Source organism: Python bivittatus, unplaced genomic scaffold (genome assembly GCF_059951505.1).
Source record: "Python bivittatus isolate LINGU-HERP-01145 unplaced genomic scaffold, Pbiv_v1 ctg000700_np1212, whole genome shotgun sequence".
Taxonomy (NCBI): Eukaryota; Metazoa; Chordata; class Lepidosauria; order Squamata; family Pythonidae; genus Python; species Python bivittatus.
The window spans coordinates 52904566-52922988 of NW_028277098.1; the positions used below are offsets into that span (position 1 = coordinate 52904566).

Here is an 18423-nt window from a genome sequence, read left to right on the forward strand (position 1 = left end):
ACATCAATCTGATCCTATCCATGTATATTCAGAAGTCCATACTTGATACAATAGGATTTGTTTCCATGTATATTGTGTATGTGTGTGTGTATATGTGTGTGTGTGTGTGTGTGTATATATATATATATATATACACATACATATATACATACATATGTGTGTGTGTGTGTGTGTGTGTATATATATATATATATATATATATATATATATATATATATATATATATATATTTAGAGAGAGAGAGAGAGAATGAATGAATGAATGAATGAAGGAATGAATGAATGAATGAATGAATGAATTGCAGCTATACCTGATGAAGTTTCCACTGATTTCTGCCCCACCGAAGATGCAGTCTAAAATAAGATGTTGGTTTGAAGAAAGTCAATAATGTAATACTCATATCTGGTACAAAATGATATGTTTTTGTACACCCTAATTAATGGAGAGATTAAGACACTTATTCAATGATTAAGTATTATAAATGCAGCTAGAACTTTGCATTGGAAGCAGAACAACTTGCACATGTGTATGATTGTCTAATGGACATAATGATAAATGGTGCTTTTACTTTCAGTTATCTTTCCTTTGGCTGGCAAGTTTTCTGCTATGCCAACCTGTCATCCCATGGTGATGGAATGTCCTCATATATGGCTCCAAATACCATATTCTGCCCCCTCCTCAAGGTAAGTTAATTTCTTCACCCTCTTATTTCTTTCCTTCTGGATGTTAAACTCATTTTGATCCTTCGTTGTGAGTCTCCCATCAATTCTCTGCTCAGTGCAAAGCTAAGCTATCCTAATGGATGGCTATTTACGTTCTGTTTGAAGATCTCCAAGCAAAAGGAGTCTCACTGTTTTGCTAGATATTTGATTGTAACTATTAAGATGTTTTTTCAAGACAAACCTACCTGATTATAAGTTAAGTCTATTAGATCTTGTGCTGCCCCTTTCTAGATTATAGCTGTTTAGGTACCTGGAGAGTGCTATCATGTTCAAACTTTTGGTGTTATTTAGTTTCTTCAATCTTTTCTTATAGGACTTATTATCCATGGTTCTGATAATCTTTGTTACTGTTTTGTCGGTATCCTTCTTAAGGTATAGTAGATGGGTCTGGGTACTACAGATAAAGCAGAATACTTCTGGTGGCTTGGAAACTATCATTCATTCATTCATTCATTCATTCATTCATTCATTCATTCATTCATTCATAAATCGCACTTATATAGCTGCCTATGTCATACAAAGTGACCCTTTGTATGGCATACAACAATTGAATAAAATAACAAATGGATAAAAAGAATCATTATAAAAAGATAAAAAGTGACTATTAAAATGCTTAATGAAGCCTGGAATCATATTAGCCTATTTTGCAGCTGCATTATATTCTTGACTCTTATTTTCCCACAATGTTTTCCCCTTTACACCTCTAGAAATACTAAGAATGACCCTGGGACCTCATGCATTCAAAGCAGATGTTCTGTCACTGAGCTATGACCCTTCTCTCAGATGTTTTTGAATAGATACTTTCAAGTATGGTAGAGAATCCAACTAAATTCATGCACACACTGAATCCATGCATTAGGCACAACAGGTTGTTTACAGAGTTTCCATACTAGGTATTTCATGAGGAACACTAAACCATGAATTATTATCACTTACTGTACATCCCAGTTGGGCAACTTTTTCTAGGTTACATTTGGGTTATAAATAGTGTGCAGGACACTGAACTCCAAGAGGTAGGTGCAAAGGCATATGAGACTGTTCCTGTCCATTGTTTCTTATTTCCAGAGTATAATTTTTTTGAAAACAATAACTTGGGTTTGTTTCGGATTAACTTGTTCATGTAATCAGATTTAAAAACCTAGGCTACAAACAGAAGCTGGTATAATTCAGATTTATTCTTCAGTGCAGTCATGAGAAGAAATTATTCCACAACACTATCAGAAAAAAAACAATTTAGCCCATGACAGGGATACCCAATGGTGATCGTTCTTGACTAGCTTGTGAACAGTGAAGATAATCACACTTCCAGCCTTCTGGTGGAGAAGGGATTCATATCTTCTCTGACTGAACCAAAGGAAGCAGACTGATTGTGGACGAGTTGTTACTGAAGGAATAGTATCATCCTGAATCAATACAACTTGACGTGAACCAACATAGTCCTTTTTTTTTTTTGCCTCTATACTGAGGATTAGATGATTCTGAGTATGATGCCAGTTTTTAAAAGGTAATCTAGAATGGGTCCAGGAAATTACAAGCTGGCAAGCATATGGTTTCTTCTGAATAGATCAGTGGAAAGTTTTATTAAAGATTGAATGAGCAAACATACAGAAAAACAAATCTTATTGAAGAATCAACATGAATTTACCAGGGTAAGCCCTGCCCCAGTAGCCTTTTAGAGTTCTTTAAAATCCCAAGAAATCTGAGGATAGCCAAAAGTGATCCAATACATTTTATTTATTTGAGCTTTGATAACAATATATCTGCTGGATAAAGTCTTCAACCTCTTTCCTCCAGCATTCTGTTCCCACAGAGGTCTAGTGACACCCATAAGTTGAACTTCCTGCCTGCTTATATCAAGGGGCCTACAACTCTGATACTGGAGGTAATTTAGACTCATCCTGACTAAGAATCACTGCTAATCTTATTCTCTATGAATGTGTCTAATCCCCTTTTAAAGATAGCCAAGGTGGCAGCAATCACTATATCTTACAATAGGAATTTTCTCTGTTTAAGTAAAATTAAAATTGAATTAACATTATTTTGAATTTATCTTGCATTTCCCATTCTTCACGTTCCAGCATTATGAGAGAGAACCTTTCCTGATCCACTTTCTCCACACTTGGCATAATTTTTCTTGTTTCTTCTTATCTACCTTTCCCCATTAAGCTAAAACATATCTGGTAGTCATGGATATCATAATTTCTCTCCATGTTCTCAGATTAATAGCTCTGCTGGGTATATAATTTTTCTTTGATCAACAAGTTCTCACTGATTATAGAGATTAATTTAAAAAACAGGAAAGGTCAGTGGGTGCTTATTTTTACCCCAAATGGGGAGAAGATGCGAGGGAAACCAAGGCATCTATTACAAAGACTTTAGGCAAAGCTTCACACTGAATGGCAGCATCTAGCCCACTTTGGCTGATAACTAAGAGGCTCAGGGTTAGATCTGGTTAGGACTTGCCTTGGTGACTATCAAGAAATTCAGGATCTGTAGGCTAGGCAGAGAAAATTAACAAGTATCCTAGAAAAAGGCAGTGGTTGTCAAGACGTCTACATAGTCACGAAGGGTAGACCCCAACTCAGGGGAGTCTTTACCTTTAAGTCAAGATGTGCACTTGTTAATCATGAGTAAAACAGGGCTCTGAATAGGCTGCCTTCCCATCACCACAATGTATTTTTAGCCCATCTACAATACGGTAACACAGACACTGTGTTTGGACCATAAATTAATCACACAGCCTTGGTTCTTACAATAACACTAGGCTAGAATATCTTTGGCTGTTCTATTCTGATTCAATGGGTTGTGCAACCCAGCCAGACAGCACTAATCCTCAATCTTTTAAATGATTCCATGTATCATTTAGAGATAAGGGAACTCAGAATCAGAGTCAATATCCCCACAACCCAAGATGCTGATTGGGGAGGCACATTTTTGTAAAGGGTGGGAATGAAATAGCAAAGTGCTGGGTGAGAGTCTGCAATGCAAGATGGGTTCCCTCCATCCTGGAGACTGTGTGACCTTGCAAGGGACACAGGGTGAGCAGCTGCCTGCAGACCCAGCTCTGACAAGCCTTGCAAAGAAGCTGCCCCAGGACGAGTGCCTCATCGTCCTTGCCTCCAGCTAGATCCTATTGTGTTACAGCTGTTGGGTAGCAAGCAGACTTGTGCCAAGGAGGCAATTTCTTCTTCCAGAAGACAACTCCGAGGAGGTTTGAACCTCTGTTCCTCAACCGCCCATTATTTCTCACATACCCTAGATGGAAGGAAGGGGCACGAGCTTTTGAGAAGCACCAAAGCTGATGCGCAGGAAGGGGACGCTCACCCAGCGCAATCCTGTGCGCCTTTATTTGGAGGTAACCCTTTCTGGGCGCTGAGACTCGGGGGGACTTACTGCAAAGTAAGGATTGCAACCGCAGTCGCCGCCCACGGGATGGACTCTCGCATTCTTCCCTCTCGCGCCTGCTCTCTCTGTAACGTGTTGCTCGCTTGCCTTGACCTGTTCAGAAGCCAAGCAGGCGCCCGCGCCGGGTCTCCCTGTGGCCGCTAGCGCAGCGGGCTGCTCGCTCGGGGCTCTCACCAGCTGGAGACACGGGAAGGAGACCCCTCCTTCGTTCCAGAGCAGTGTGCTCCCCTTGCTCGTCTCCTTCTGCCTCTCGCTCCTACGGGAGGGCAACCGCGTGGGCGATGGCGGCGCCGACCGAGTGACTGGAAAGGCGGGAGAGGCGGCATCCAGACTGGGAGAGGATGTTTTGAGCCGGGCGGGCTCCTTACAGCGGCGGTGGCCGGTGGAACCGGGCGGATTGCTCTGGCCGTCCGCCTGGGGTCTCGCTTGGTCAGCCGCCGGGGAAACAGCCTCCCCTTCGCGCTCTCGTCTCATTTATGGACGAGCACCTGAGCCTTCTGCGCTCGCCGGCCGCCCCGTCTTCCTGCAAGCATTCGAGGGGCGGCAGCAGCAGCAGCAGCGTCGGCGGTGTCGTGGGAAGCAGCCACCACAACTTGGGCTACAGCGAGCAGCTCTTCCCCGAAGGCACGCTTTCCGCCCCTGAGGAAGGGCAGGAAGAAGAGGAGGACGACGAGGACGCGGACGAAGACGAGGACGGGGAGCTGGAGGGTGGCATGACTGTGGTGGGTGGAGAGGACCCTCTGATCGACGAAACCCAACATCCCCATGCCCTGCTGGGAGGGGAGCGCTATGACCACCCTCTTGCCCATACCCTTCCTCCCCACAGCCATCACCAAGTGGGCACCAGCGGAGAGGAGCATGAGTGTTGCGAGAGGGTTGTGATCAACATTTCAGGTCTGCGCTTCGAGACCCAGCTCAAGACCCTGGCCCAGTTCCCGGAGACTCTGCTGGGTGATCCCCGCAAGAGGATGCGCTACTTCGACCCCCTTCGCAACGAATATTTTTTTGACCGCAATCGGCCCAGCTTTGATGCCATCCTTTACTATTACCAATCTGGAGGCCGTATCCGCCGCCCTGTCAATGTGCCCATTGATATCTTCTCAGAAGAAATACGTTTTTATCAGTTAGGTGAAGAGGCCATGGAAAAATTTCGAGAAGATGAAGGTTTCATCCGTGAGGAGCAGAGACCTCTGCCTGAGAAGGAGTTTCAGCGCCAGGTGTGGCTCCTTTTCGAGTACCCAGAGAGTTCTGGACCAGCTCGGGGCATTGCTATTGTCTCTGTTTTAGTTATTCTCATCTCCATTGTCATTTTTTGTCTGGAAACCTTGCCTGAGTTCAGAGATGACCGTGACTATGACAGTGCTGCAGGAACATTTGGGACTGGGGGTAGTCCTTTTGTGACTGATCTCTTCACCAATACTTCTTCCTCAGCTACATCTATGGTGTCATCCTTCACTGACCCCTTTTTTGTGGTGGAGACTCTGTGCATTATTTGGTTCTCCTTTGAGCTGCTTGTCCGCTTCTTTGCTTGTCCCAGCAAACCCACCTTCTCTAAGAACATTATGAACATAATTGACATTGTGGCCATTATACCTTATTTCATCACCTTGGGTACTGAACTGGCTGAGAGACAGGGGAATGGGCAGCAAGCAATGTCTCTGGCCATTCTCAGAGTCATCCGGCTAGTTAGAGTCTTCCGTATCTTCAAGCTCTCTCGGCACTCCAAAGGGCTGCAGATCTTGGGGCAAACTCTGAAGGCCAGTATGAGGGAACTGGGCTTGCTCATTTTTTTCCTTTTCATTGGTGTTATCCTCTTTTCTAGTGCTGTCTACTTTGCAGAAGCTGATGATCCCACTTCAAGTTTCAGCAGTATCCCTGATGCCTTTTGGTGGGCTGTTGTAACCATGACCACGGTGGGCTATGGGGACATGCATCCTGTCACTATTGGAGGCAAAATAGTAGGATCTCTCTGTGCCATCGCTGGTGTGTTGACGATTGCCTTGCCTGTTCCAGTCATTGTCTCCAACTTCAACTACTTTTACCATCGGGAAACCGAAGGGGAAGAACAAGCCCAGTACATGCACGTAGGAAGCTGCCAGCACCTCTCCTCCACGGAGGAGCTGAAGAAGGCTCGTAGTAATTCCACTCTCAGCAAGTCGGAGTATATGGTGATAGAAGAGGGAGGCATCAGCAACAGCGCATTCAAACAGGCTGCTTTTAAAACAAGCAACTGCACCGGCACAAACAATCCCAACTGTGTGACTATTAAAAAAATCTTTACGGATGTTTAAAAGACATCCTTCGCAGAGATGGAAAGAAAATCACAGGAAGTCTGCGTAATCAGTATTTGTGAGGAACATGCACCATTGTCAGTCTTTGTGCTCTTGTTTAATACTTACACTTTTCTGGTCCTTCCTTCGGAAGATAGAATATTTTTTTAGAAGAACAAAGAACCAAGCAGATGTTAAGAAAGAAGGTAGATAAGAGAACACGAAGAATGTGCTGTTGCTGCTCCCTTTTGAAACAGGTTTTTATTCTGCGCTGTTTGTTGCAGGGCATTGGGATGTTGGCGAGAAACTTGCTTGTCTGATTTTATAAAGAGCAGCTATACTGTTGATGTGCTTTTCTTTTACGCATGCACTTGTTGGATTGAAGGGAATGGAGTGTCAGGATAATGAACGTAACAGTTCTCCAGCGAATGACAAGAATAAGATGATATAAATGTCAGAAACTGTCTCCCATTATAATAGGATGGCTGCTATTGAAACATCTGATGTATGAGGTTGCAGTCTTGATTTTTTTTTTTTTTTAATGTTAGGTTAGAGCCATGTGTATTCTGAATCTGCCCGTGACATATGTCATATCACTTTAATACAACGAGGGAAACACTTCCATTGTGATTTTGGATTTCTTTGATCCCTGAATTCCCAAAGAATTGCTGCTCTGAATCTGAAGTGCTACCTGTGTGTTCTAGTATTACACTTCCTACACAGTAAGACTGAACAATTGACCGACTGGATCATATCCTGATGATCTGAATGTGATGAATTACTTAGTTTTTAGTGAACCTCTAGTGGGCTTTTATTTTGACTGCAGCTTCAGTCAAAAATCTTGGAAGCAAAAGAGGTATTTCCATCAATGTCCAATGCATGTAAGATAAGCGGCTGCATCTATCACAAGAAGATTAAAGTGACAAACACGCCTTGCAGCGGAAGTTACTAATTTGGACCTGAGTGGTACAGTTTCCATAGCAACTTTGGTTTCCTGGGAAACTCCCAAAGGTTGTCATAGCATCCGTTCTTTCCCTCCCTCAGTCTTCTGCTGTTTCTATAGTAACCCTTCCAGATGGTTCCAACTTCTGTGGTTCCACAGAAAAGCTGCTGCTCTGATAAATCACACACATACACACACACATACATGCACACAAATGTACACAGCATTAATCCCTAAGAGATTTAGTTGTGGAAGCTAGGCGTTACTCTGTACATACCATTTTTAGATGGGCAAAATTTGAGATGGCTGCACATCATGAAGAAAAGAGTTAAGATGGAATTTTTAAAAACTGTACTTCACACTATAATATAATTAAACACCTGTTTGACCAAAAGCAAAGAATTTCTTCCCTGCCAATCTTCCACATCTCTTTTGCAATTTGATATCTGATGATTGAAACCTGGAATTAATTCTATGTGAGTTACCTGTACAACTGCATAGAAGGTTTAAAAAGATGGCATTGCCCTCTACCTTTTTCAGAATAAATCATGTAATATTGATTTACAATAATTTTTTTATTGCACATGACCTAGTATTATGCAAAATACCCCTCTTTTCAAAGCATGTACAGCACTGAAGAACAAGACCAAAACATTTATTACAAAAGGATGCCAATCTGGAAAGTAATGGTGATGATGAAGTGTTGGTTCAAAAATACTTAAAAATCCTCTGGGAAATGTATATCCATCTTCTCTCAACTACACATCTGCAGCTATGGAATATCAGACAGACACAGGTGAGCTGTTTGCTAGTGCAAGAAGAATTGCTCTCCCTAAGATAATGTGTGAAGATATCATCCTATGGTCAGTAAGGAAGAATAATCATGGAATTAAAACAAAAGCCTGTTGTGTGTCTTTTGTTTTATAGATGACGTGCAGCTTTATTTAATTTTAATTCCCTAATTCATTTTAAGGAATTTTATTACTCTCAATTCATTTCTTTTAATATAGGTCTGTTGCCTTTAATTTTAGAAGCACAGCAAAACTATGTGTTGAAAGGTAGTTCTACTGGTTTAAGAATAAATGTCTTCTAGTATATCTGGTTTCAGAATATATAATTGGATCTACATCTCTACTGAAGTGCAGTTTGATTTGCTATATTAGCCCCTAATGCTTTACTAATATTCCTTTCTGTAATATGTTATGAAATTTAATGCTAGTTCTTCTATCATTCTGTAGACTTAATTGCATGCTTTTTGTAAAAAAAAAAAAAAAAAAGAATTTTTGTGTGGTGGTCCCATGCAGTATTCATATCTACTTCTTTTTTAATCAAGAAGTTCAGTTCACTGCGAGAAATTACTTGGCCACATCGTCAGCTATTTGTGGCACTATATGGAGCCTTGTAATTTCCACCAGATGGTAGTATCTGTAAGGTGTAGGGCCAGTAAAATAGGTCACTTTGCTTATCTGTCTGTGAATTTCACATAGTTATATATCAGATTTGAGAGAGAGGATAAAGACAATAAAAAGTTATAGAAATGGCTGCTTCTACATCATCATCATCATCATCATCATCATCATTATTGTCATTGATCATACGATTAAATCCTACATTTGTTAAACATACACTACTAACACAGAACAAGAACTATTTAGGTAGGATCCATATTACATTAGGTGCATCTAAGTGCACAGACACCCAATATGAGCTTTGACGTTTCCCCCCAAACACCCTCCCGCACCATTGTTTCCTTTGTCCAAGTAAGTGTGCTGTTGCTTATTTAGCCAAAATAACATCATCAGTGAGGAAGGGATAGTACATTTGGGGAAAGCCCAGAGTTTGAGAACTATAAAAAATACTTAAGGAAAAACCTACGGGGGAGAACTCCACACAGTTTCTAATGAAGACTGAATGTGATTGGTAATCTCAGAATGCTAACTGGCTGTTGGGATGATAAAGTGAGAAAGTGAAGAGAAGGATGGAATGATGTATTCTGGAAAAGAGCATTGCTTGCTGGTTGGAGACTTGAATGGGAACATTCCATGCTTCATTTTGTGATAGGTTGCACTCATCACAATCTACTTTTGAAGTTCTCCTTGTTCCCAAAGAAGCTCATCAGGCAGCAAGAGAATGTAACATTTGGCAGAACTAATTTCACTGTTCTTTGGATCCAGGTCATTATAATGAATAGGAACTATCAGCTCAAGAAATGGATGGTGTACATTATTCTGATTTCTGCTTTTAATCCAAAATATTGGAGTGAGACTCTGAAAACTGCTTTGTTTTCATTACTACCCAGGGCACTATGGACTGAAATCAGATAAAATATAATAATAGAGAATTGCTTTTATTGATGGTTCTATCCCCAAATGAAACAGAAAAAGGCCATTTAAAAATGTCTCACTAAAATGGCTCCTCCTTCCTTTCTTTACTAGTAATATCTCTACAAAATATTACGACTGTCAGATCTTTCAAGGCAGATGTTTAGTTTCTTTTTTGGTTTATTTCATGTTGATTTATTACTAAATTCATGCTTGTCATATCAGTGCAAAGATTGTCAAAGAGATGTATAAGTAATCAAAACAGTTAACATACATTTGCATGCTAAATAATGAGTACTGAACAGCAAGCCTATCTAGTAATGGGAAGTTTTTCCAAATATTCCAATAGAACAGTTATCTGGATTCATTAGAATAGGATAGGGTTACATTTATCCTATTAATAATTGTGAAACCAATTACCCAGGGAAGTGGTGATCTCCTTTACCTTGAATCGATTCAGGCAGAGATTAGACAGACTACCTAACAGTTGGGGATGCTTTAATTTGGATTCTTGATCTGAGGCAGTGGTTGAACTCCATGGTCTAAATGCCCCCTGAATGATTCTGTACAATTCTATAATAAATCCAAAGAATAGAATAGAATGGTACTTAATCCTTCTTGTGTTAGTGAAATGTCACATTGGCAATTAAGAAAAAGAAAATCAAGATAGAGACATTTCAACTGTTGGGAGCCTACCACCAGTTCAAGAGAGAAAACAAAGCATTTAGAAATGGGGGAAAGCAGACATTAGGGTCAGTAGTGTCCCAAGGATGGTGTAATGCATCCTCTGCAGAAAGAATACCAAACCTCAGTGTTTATTAAGTGGAGACGCTCATATACTTGTCCTTCTCTCCATGCCACCACCAAAGCCAATCATAGCACATAATTAAAGATGTACGACTGAGGGTCATGTCATCTATTGCCAAGGATAGTGATGACTGTGTTTACACCTATGTAACACTTTCCCCTCATTTTTTAATGCTGCAGTAAGGAGTTGTCAGTTACTACAAAACAGCCACAGCAATAAGTCTTCCAAATTGTGTTAATTTTATATCCTAAATCACCCCTGATGTTTATCTGAGGGAAGAGTAAGGAGGCAGTTAAATATTTTCCCTCTCCTTTGCTACTTTAAAGAAATTAGCAACATCTTCCTATGAGTGCATTTCAGAGGGAATAAAAATCAGGACATCTATTTCACATTTTTCTACATTATGTGTAATTTGGCATTTAGCCAGTAAATGTAACTCGCATACATCAAAACTATAACATGAAGAATCATCACTTTGTCCCCATGTCTAGAAATCAAGGACAAACATTTTTTTTTTTTTTTTAACTGTAAGCCACTTTGAGGCCTAGTTTTAAAGCCTAAAAAGTGTCGTACAAATAATCTTATAATTAAATAAAACGGAAAGATTTCACTCATAGCACAAAGTGAACACTGTAAAAACAAGAAACACCACAGAATGAGGGAAAATAAGAAGCGAAGGGCTGATAAACAAAACTTTTTTTCTCAGAACCCTTGCAGAGTTTCCCGGCCTCAAGTTTTAACTCTACACTTTCAGTTGGAACTGCAATGACAAAATACTTCACAAGGTAAGCAAGATATGGGACTTCATAAGAAAATAGTAAAGTGTGCTTCACTATATGACACCTGCACCTCTGCCATCTTTTTTCTAATCAGTCTCCCCAAGAAAAGCCATGGCTGTCTGGAGCAACAGATGCCCCTACGTACAGTACTGACAAACTGATACTTTAACCCTTCCTCACTTTGCTGGCGGTGCAGGGATTCTGGAGACCAGTGAACCACAGACAGGAGTACTGTATCTAGACAAACTCACAGGATGCACCAGTGAAAGCAATGGGGAGCATTACCACTTTTCCTCCTAAAAACTAGCCATCCGATTTTCCCTGTTGTCATTGCTGACCAAACGTCCATTATGTATTCCTTTTTATCAGATGAGAGCCAAAGTAAATGGAGCAGAACAAACTGAAACGGCAGACAACAGTCCCTTCCCTACAGCAGATGGGTGAGTATTATTGTAATGACTATATTGTCATCCTCAACAGGGGGAGCTCTAAAGATAAGGCGCATTGAATGAAAGCACCTCTGTTTCTCACTCTGGTCGTTCACGTCATTCTCTGGAGCTGCCGCTTGCTTCTGTTCCCTGTTATTCATCACCATCCTCTGCTTTTCTTTTCTCCACAGGCAGCCAGGCAGCCATTCAACATTCACAGAGGCAAGGTGGTTCCCACCCTTAATACCATGCAGACCACCAGTAAGGCTAACAAAGAGAAATAGAAATGACCAATGGGAAAACAACTTTGTGCCTCTGTGGGGTTGCTGGCTTCACGTTCCCAGTATTCATGTTTCTCATCTAGAGTAATATAATAGGCACAGCCTGGCCTAGTGTAGAGATGTGGTAATGAGGAGCCTTGTATTTATGACACTGTCTCTCTTGTAGCGTTCAAAGGCAATGATAGTCTGCAGACACATAGGCACAGCCTCACCTCCATTCTTCTGTGTGACAGTCAGAACTGACCTTGGCCTTGATGTCGTTTAATAAAAGCTATGAAGCTCGGTTTCAGCTGTGCCTGGTTTCTCATGAAAGGTGGCAGAAAGAGGACCATTACCTTCCAGTTGTTACTGTCATTTGTGTGAATCGGAGGGGCATATTAATTACAAGTTGGGTAACCCCAGCATATGCTGACAAATGAGTATTGCTGTATACCTATGATATTGGCAAATGAGAGAGAGACTCTGGTGTGAAAATGCTAATCTAACCGTCTCAGATGCATGCTTGGCTCTTCCGTACCATTTTGATGAAGATCCTGCGGCCATGATTGAATCTGAGCATTTTGGTCATCTAAGTCAGTGCTTTGCTACTGCACGTTGGCTTCATTTGGGAGTAGTACAGAGTATGGTATCTGTCCAGGAGCCCTCTCTTCGCTAAAGATCATGGGATTTGTGATCACATACCTGGAGAGTAGAGGATAAGGGGAAATTGTGGTGTGGTAGCTTTGAGTACCCACCCTGATACCTTTTCCTGTCTGAAATTATTAGTTCTAATGGGGTTTCCAGGACGTAGGTTGTGGCTTATGGTGGTCATATTCATCTCTCTGTGAAATGATTTTAAATCATTTTGTGTTTCCCATTCCCTTCCATACTGAACCAACAAGCAGCTCACAAAACTTTTCTGCTCTGTGCTTCCTGTATTAACATTCCTTGTTTCTTATGTATGTGGCCCTTGACCTCTCCCTCGAGGAAGGCTGGACTTCTTTCTAAAGAAGCAGTGTTCCCTGAATACTGAATCACTTCTCTTTATAGAACTCTTAAATATGGGTTTATAATATCATGGTGGGTTATGTAGGAAAAAGACCCGGTAATATCCTAATGTATAAAGATTATACAGGGACTGGATTGTCTGACATTATGCAATCATTCAGCCAACCCTAGTTACTGGTTTATTTCAGTTTGCAAATGTTCAGATTTAACTTCAGAACACACTCAGATTATTATGATATTCTGGGAAGTTCATGTAGAAGAGGCATCTTTATTGGTATTTTCCATGCATGAGTAATGTGTAACATTTTCTAATGCCATAATTATGCCTTTCAGTGTTGGTATGTTTGCATCTTTTTCTATAATTATTGCTGTGTTATTGGCTATGACAGTTGAACATAAGGTGGAGCAGTGTTACCCCTGAGTTTGTTGTGAAAGAGCAGCCATTTGATTCCTATAAATAGAGAATGGTCAATGTCAAGCACACAGATAGTATTTGAACTTTCTAAACAAACATGCAGATTCTGTACCTGAGTTTTATGATTCAGTTCTTAGTTCAAAATTGCATGAGCAATGCATATATTAGAGACATTAGCATACAAAAGGGCATATATCAAGAAACCTGTATACCAAATATGTTGAGGGAGTGATGTATATTATGAATTTGTTGTGGGAAAATATATATGAACATATACAGTATATGAATTTTCATGCTTTAAAAAACAGTTTGCAGAGTGGTATGGAAACAGAACAGAACAAATACAACTGTATAAAGTTTCACAATATTTTGTGTGTAGTATATTACTCTGTGTGTCTATACACACACACACATACATGCACACATATATACATACGTATATACATACATAAATAGTAACACAGTGCTATTAAACAATATATAATACAAGCTGGAATTTGCTAGCATGAGGATTCATCTGGTTTTAATTTTGCTTTGTTTGTGGGATAATTTCTGTATGTAATATAGGTTAATAGGAAAAAGATATAATAGACATTATGTTTTGTGTTAAATACGTATTTTTCTTATTGCCATGTTATATAGTAGTTATATGTCAAACTGTAGCTAGGTTTCTTGAACAGCAGTCACTGCTTAAAATATTTATTTTATTGATTTATATCTTGAATACATTAAGTTGGCAGGAAAACTTTATACAAATATAAACTCTCATATGATCATAGTTAAGATACCCATGAAACCCCAGTCTTTCATTGGCTCATATAAACATGCTTTTGGAAGAATCTCATGCCTTACAAAGTGTTTCTGGAGAAGGCTTTTATTGTATGAGTAAATGCCCCCTTCACAACTTTTTATAGGGTTCAGATAAATTGTCTACCATTTGTAACCCTCATATTTTTTCTCATGACTTATGTTTTTTCTTATCCATAAAAGCCTCTGGAAGGAGTGGAGAGACAGAATACCCTGCCAGCATCTTTTAATTAATAGGGCAAGGAGCTGTGCTAGAAGTGTCCATAGTCTCTAGATTGATGAGATTTCATGGACATGGAGAATATGTGTATGCATTTAATGCTCATCTGGCTTTATTAAAAGACAGTAGGTCTTAGAAATGGCAGTAGGAAACAGAAAATAGGATGATCACTCAGTGTACGATTGCCCCAAACTTCTCAGGCTTTTTAAAAGACCAAGACTTGCAATTTGAATGGTGCCTACCACGGGCATCTGCAGCAACTGAAAACTTTGTCAGAAGGTTGAAATACGCATTGAAATATCACAATGCAAGTTCTGCCCCTTATGTACTTGCATGCAATATCACAACACAATACAAAAAAGGATGCATATTTCATCATTTGCTCCTCCTTGCTCCCTGTGAATGCCCATGGTGTCTGAACAACAATGTGCTCTCCAATGTTATTCCTGTTTTATTCAAATTTTACAGTAGCTGAAATTTTCATAATCATAAAAGGTACTTCAACCAAACTTTCATTGTAGAGTCTTGCCCAAAGATTATAATGACATGACTAATAATAGCATGGCACCATGTTAGTTTTCCACAGAAAGCACCACGATCTTTTCAGTAGAAAGCCGTCTTTGTCTCCTATGGATGGATACATTGCACCATTTTTATGATCATGCTTAGTGGTTTTGTTGTATGTGTAGAATAGGAATGGGCAGGATCAACCTTGTGACATGAGTTATAATGTATCTCAAGAATGATCATGGTAGAACTTGTAGTAGCATGACCAAGAATACTGTTGCTGCATGAATCAAGATTACTAGGTTACCAATGCTTCAGGTATCCCACTCAAAGTTAGACAGGAATGAATCCAGAAATCAGATAAGATCTTTAAAAAAGGAAGGTCTAGATTAGTCATTTACTTGACAATCGTGTCCAAAAGTGGATAGTTAAAAATGGGATAGTAGTGTGTTTGAGAATTTGCATTTAGGTCTTGTTTACTGAGTTGGACTCAAAGAACTATAAACTTTATTCCATTTTCTCTTGAGAAAAATAAGAAAGTTTACTTTCTGTGTTGTGCAACAACTTCCTTTTTGTCCATTTACTTTCTTTTCTATTTCTCATCTATGCTAGATATTATTAACATTGTGAGTGGTCTACCTCTGTCCTGAGGGAGTGGGGACAAGCAAGACAGTCCTGTCTCCCTCCTGTCTCTGTTCATGACATAAAACCCACATTGAAGGAAAATATCGTATGGGAATTAAAGGTACTTCATTGCTGGAAATCCTCCATGAAAGGAAGAGGGTCTCCTACAAATGATCACTCTCTACATACTGGGGTTGATAGGAGATGGCAGAGGTGTAACACTAGTCCTCTTTCCCCTGAATGTGGGGAGGTGATTCCCAGTTTTAATAAAATTTGAAATTGACTCCTTATTCCTTCATTAAATATGTCTCCCCTCTTCAAGGACCAGTAATAGCAACTGTTTAAAGCTCTTGGCTCTGCTTTCTTTTAATTCTTCCTATGGAGATATTTGATAGATAAAGTATTACATCTGTACTATTTGTCTGACTAGATCAAACTTCTCTGCATGTTCTCCAACTTCTAGAAGCTCCAGCCAGAAACTTATAGACTAAAATGTATGGAACTCTTTAGCCATAGAACAACCTCAGGGCATCAGATTGGGAAAGCTGGACTAAGACATCAGATCAAATAACAAGCAACTCACGGGCTTGAGATCATATTAGTATGCCACCTGTTCCTATTGTGTTTAGGTATGTTAGCATCAACAGGTCATTAGAGAAGGAGGAGAAAGTGGTATGAATAATTAATGTGTTTCTGAACAGTGCAGCCCACACTACTCTGCTTCGTATCCTACAATACTGTAGTCTTTTGAACATATACAATAAAGATATGTGATATGGGTGCAGGAAGAACAAACTAGAACACCAGTGCTAGTTACTCCTTTGAGTTAATCTTGCTCATTGTTGATTAGCCATTTTGATGGCAGAGGTTTCTGCATCTCATTGTTTTACACCACATTTATTTATTTATTTAAATTTATTGGCTGCCCAACTCCACTGCTGAAAATGGGGCAAAATAGATATTTTGAGGATGAAGCCTGCTTGACAGGCTGTTCAGTTGGTAGAAGTACACTTCAGAGTTGTCTGAACACCAGTCCTTCCAAACAACTTGTGTTGCTAATTCCTTTTATTTCATGATGGTGATACAGGGAGGTGAATATACATCTTTAGTTTATTAGAGAAATATGTTAGAATATATTCAGGATAACATCAAAGCTCATTGTATAGTTATTTTTCTCTGGCTGCATTTCTGGGCATATTAACTTCAGAGTTACTCTGCACCTCCCTGATTTCAATGGTATTTCTTTCTGAGAAAACATGCATATATTTAAATTGTATAAAGCCTTTTTAGTAATGCTGCTGATAATGAGGAAAATGGTAACATTGGCTTGGAGGTTTTAAAAATCCTTTTCCTTAATTCTGCTGTAACTGGTTAGTATTGCATTGTGTTTGTACTGGATTTTTGGTTCAAAACAAGCCCTTGCCAAACATTCATTCAAGCATGAAAATTCTGTCCAGTGCTCCTCATTTCATCTTTTTTTTTTCTTTTAATGAATGGGGCCATGCTTCAGTAAATGTGCCTTGTCTTGTAAGAGATTGAACTGTGGGAAACTTTTGACTTTAGCTTGCTTGTCTGTTTCACCATGCCTCTATTTCTCATCTGCTTTTTTCTTCCTGTTTTGATCAGCAAGATCTAAAGATTGAAATGCTAGGAAAGTTGCAGAAAATAGAATAGGCTGAGCAACTCTCTCTCTCTCTCTCTTTTTTAATACACCAATCTTATCTGTTTATCTTTCTGTTATCTTTCTGTTTTCCTGACTGTGGCTGAGTAACCGCATCGTACTCAGTTGTGATTTTTTACTAACAGCGGTTTGCATTATAACGTACAAATTACAACTAGATGAGTTGTAATTCATTAACATTAAACCATAAAAGAATTCATTAACATTAAGCCATAAAAGAATTTGTTTCATTTTGCTTTAGGACTATATCTTTCTAGCTATATTAAAAAGAACCCCCCCCCTTTTTTTAAAAAAATATCCTTACTCCAAGAAAATCAGGTTGCATATGCAGTATGGTCCCTCCTCCTCCTGATTTATCCTGTCCTGACAATGCTGTGAGAGAAAGCAGCCCCAACCACATCCCCCCCCCCTTACCCCAGTGCTGAGACCAGCCAACCATTTGCGGAGAATGTACCCTCACAACAGCTGCCAGCCTGTTGCTGAGGCAGGCTGAAGCCAGCTCCAAGCAATCTGGCTAGAAAGTGCTGTTTTGCATCAGAAAATGCAATACTACCTCAAAAATATTCTAATTTGCATGGAGGAGAAGCCTGAAAGAGATTGGCAACCTTTAGGGCTCCAGTTGGCCTACTCCTGGATTGTCCGCTCCATCTAGCCAAACCTGAAGGTCTGTGCCTACATAGATATTTCTGTCTTGGCTGCCAGAGAGAACAGAACTTCCCTAACAGCCAAAGTTCCCTCCCTCCCTCCCTCCCTCTCTCTCTCTCTCTCTCTCTCTCTCTCTCTCTCTCTCTCTCTCTCTTTCTTTCTTTCTTTCTTTCTTTCTTTCTTTCTTTCTTTCTTTCTTTCTTTCTTTCTCCTCTTTAGGCTAAGGTAAGAATGGCAACCTCCTGGAAGACTTGCTAGAGAAGAGAAAAATTGGCAAGATTTTTCTCTTTTATAGCAGGTGTATAGCCTTGGAGAGGAAAAAAAACCTAGGGAGGCACAGATCCCTCACCCTCCCTGCTCCTCTCTTCTCCCCTTCTCTGGCCCTGCTCCTAATTCTGTGCTTCCCTCACAGCAGCCTCCAACAGATGCAGCCCCACCCTCACATGAAGATAGCACCTTTCATCACCTTATTTTAGAGATGTGGCAAGAGGAATGCTGTAGAGACTGATTTTTTGAGAATGGAAGAAAATACATTGCTGGGAAAGGGGGAAAAGCTCAGTGATTCCTATAAACGTCATAG

General features: G+C 40.0%; 1 protein-coding gene across 2 annotated transcripts in view; it reads left to right on the top strand.

The window, feature by feature from the left end:
• The first annotated feature begins 4165 nt into the window (after positions 1-4165).
• LOC103064217 (potassium voltage-gated channel subfamily A member 3-like) overlaps positions 4166-18423 on the top strand; it is a 30650-nt gene continuing 16392 nt past the window's right edge. The window contains exons 1-3 of one of the 2 annotated variants that reach the window (XM_088153999.1): positions 4166-8136; positions 11176-11254; positions 11618-11688. In XM_088153999.1, the coding sequence (XP_088010125.1) occupies positions 4604-6418 (1815 nt within the window). In that variant the 5' untranslated portion in view covers positions 4166-4603 and the 3' untranslated portion in view covers positions 6419-8136; positions 11176-11254; positions 11618-11688. The remainder of the gene's footprint in view (positions 8137-11175; positions 11255-11617; positions 11689-18423) is intronic. The other variant, XM_007432665.4, reaches the window with a different exon arrangement.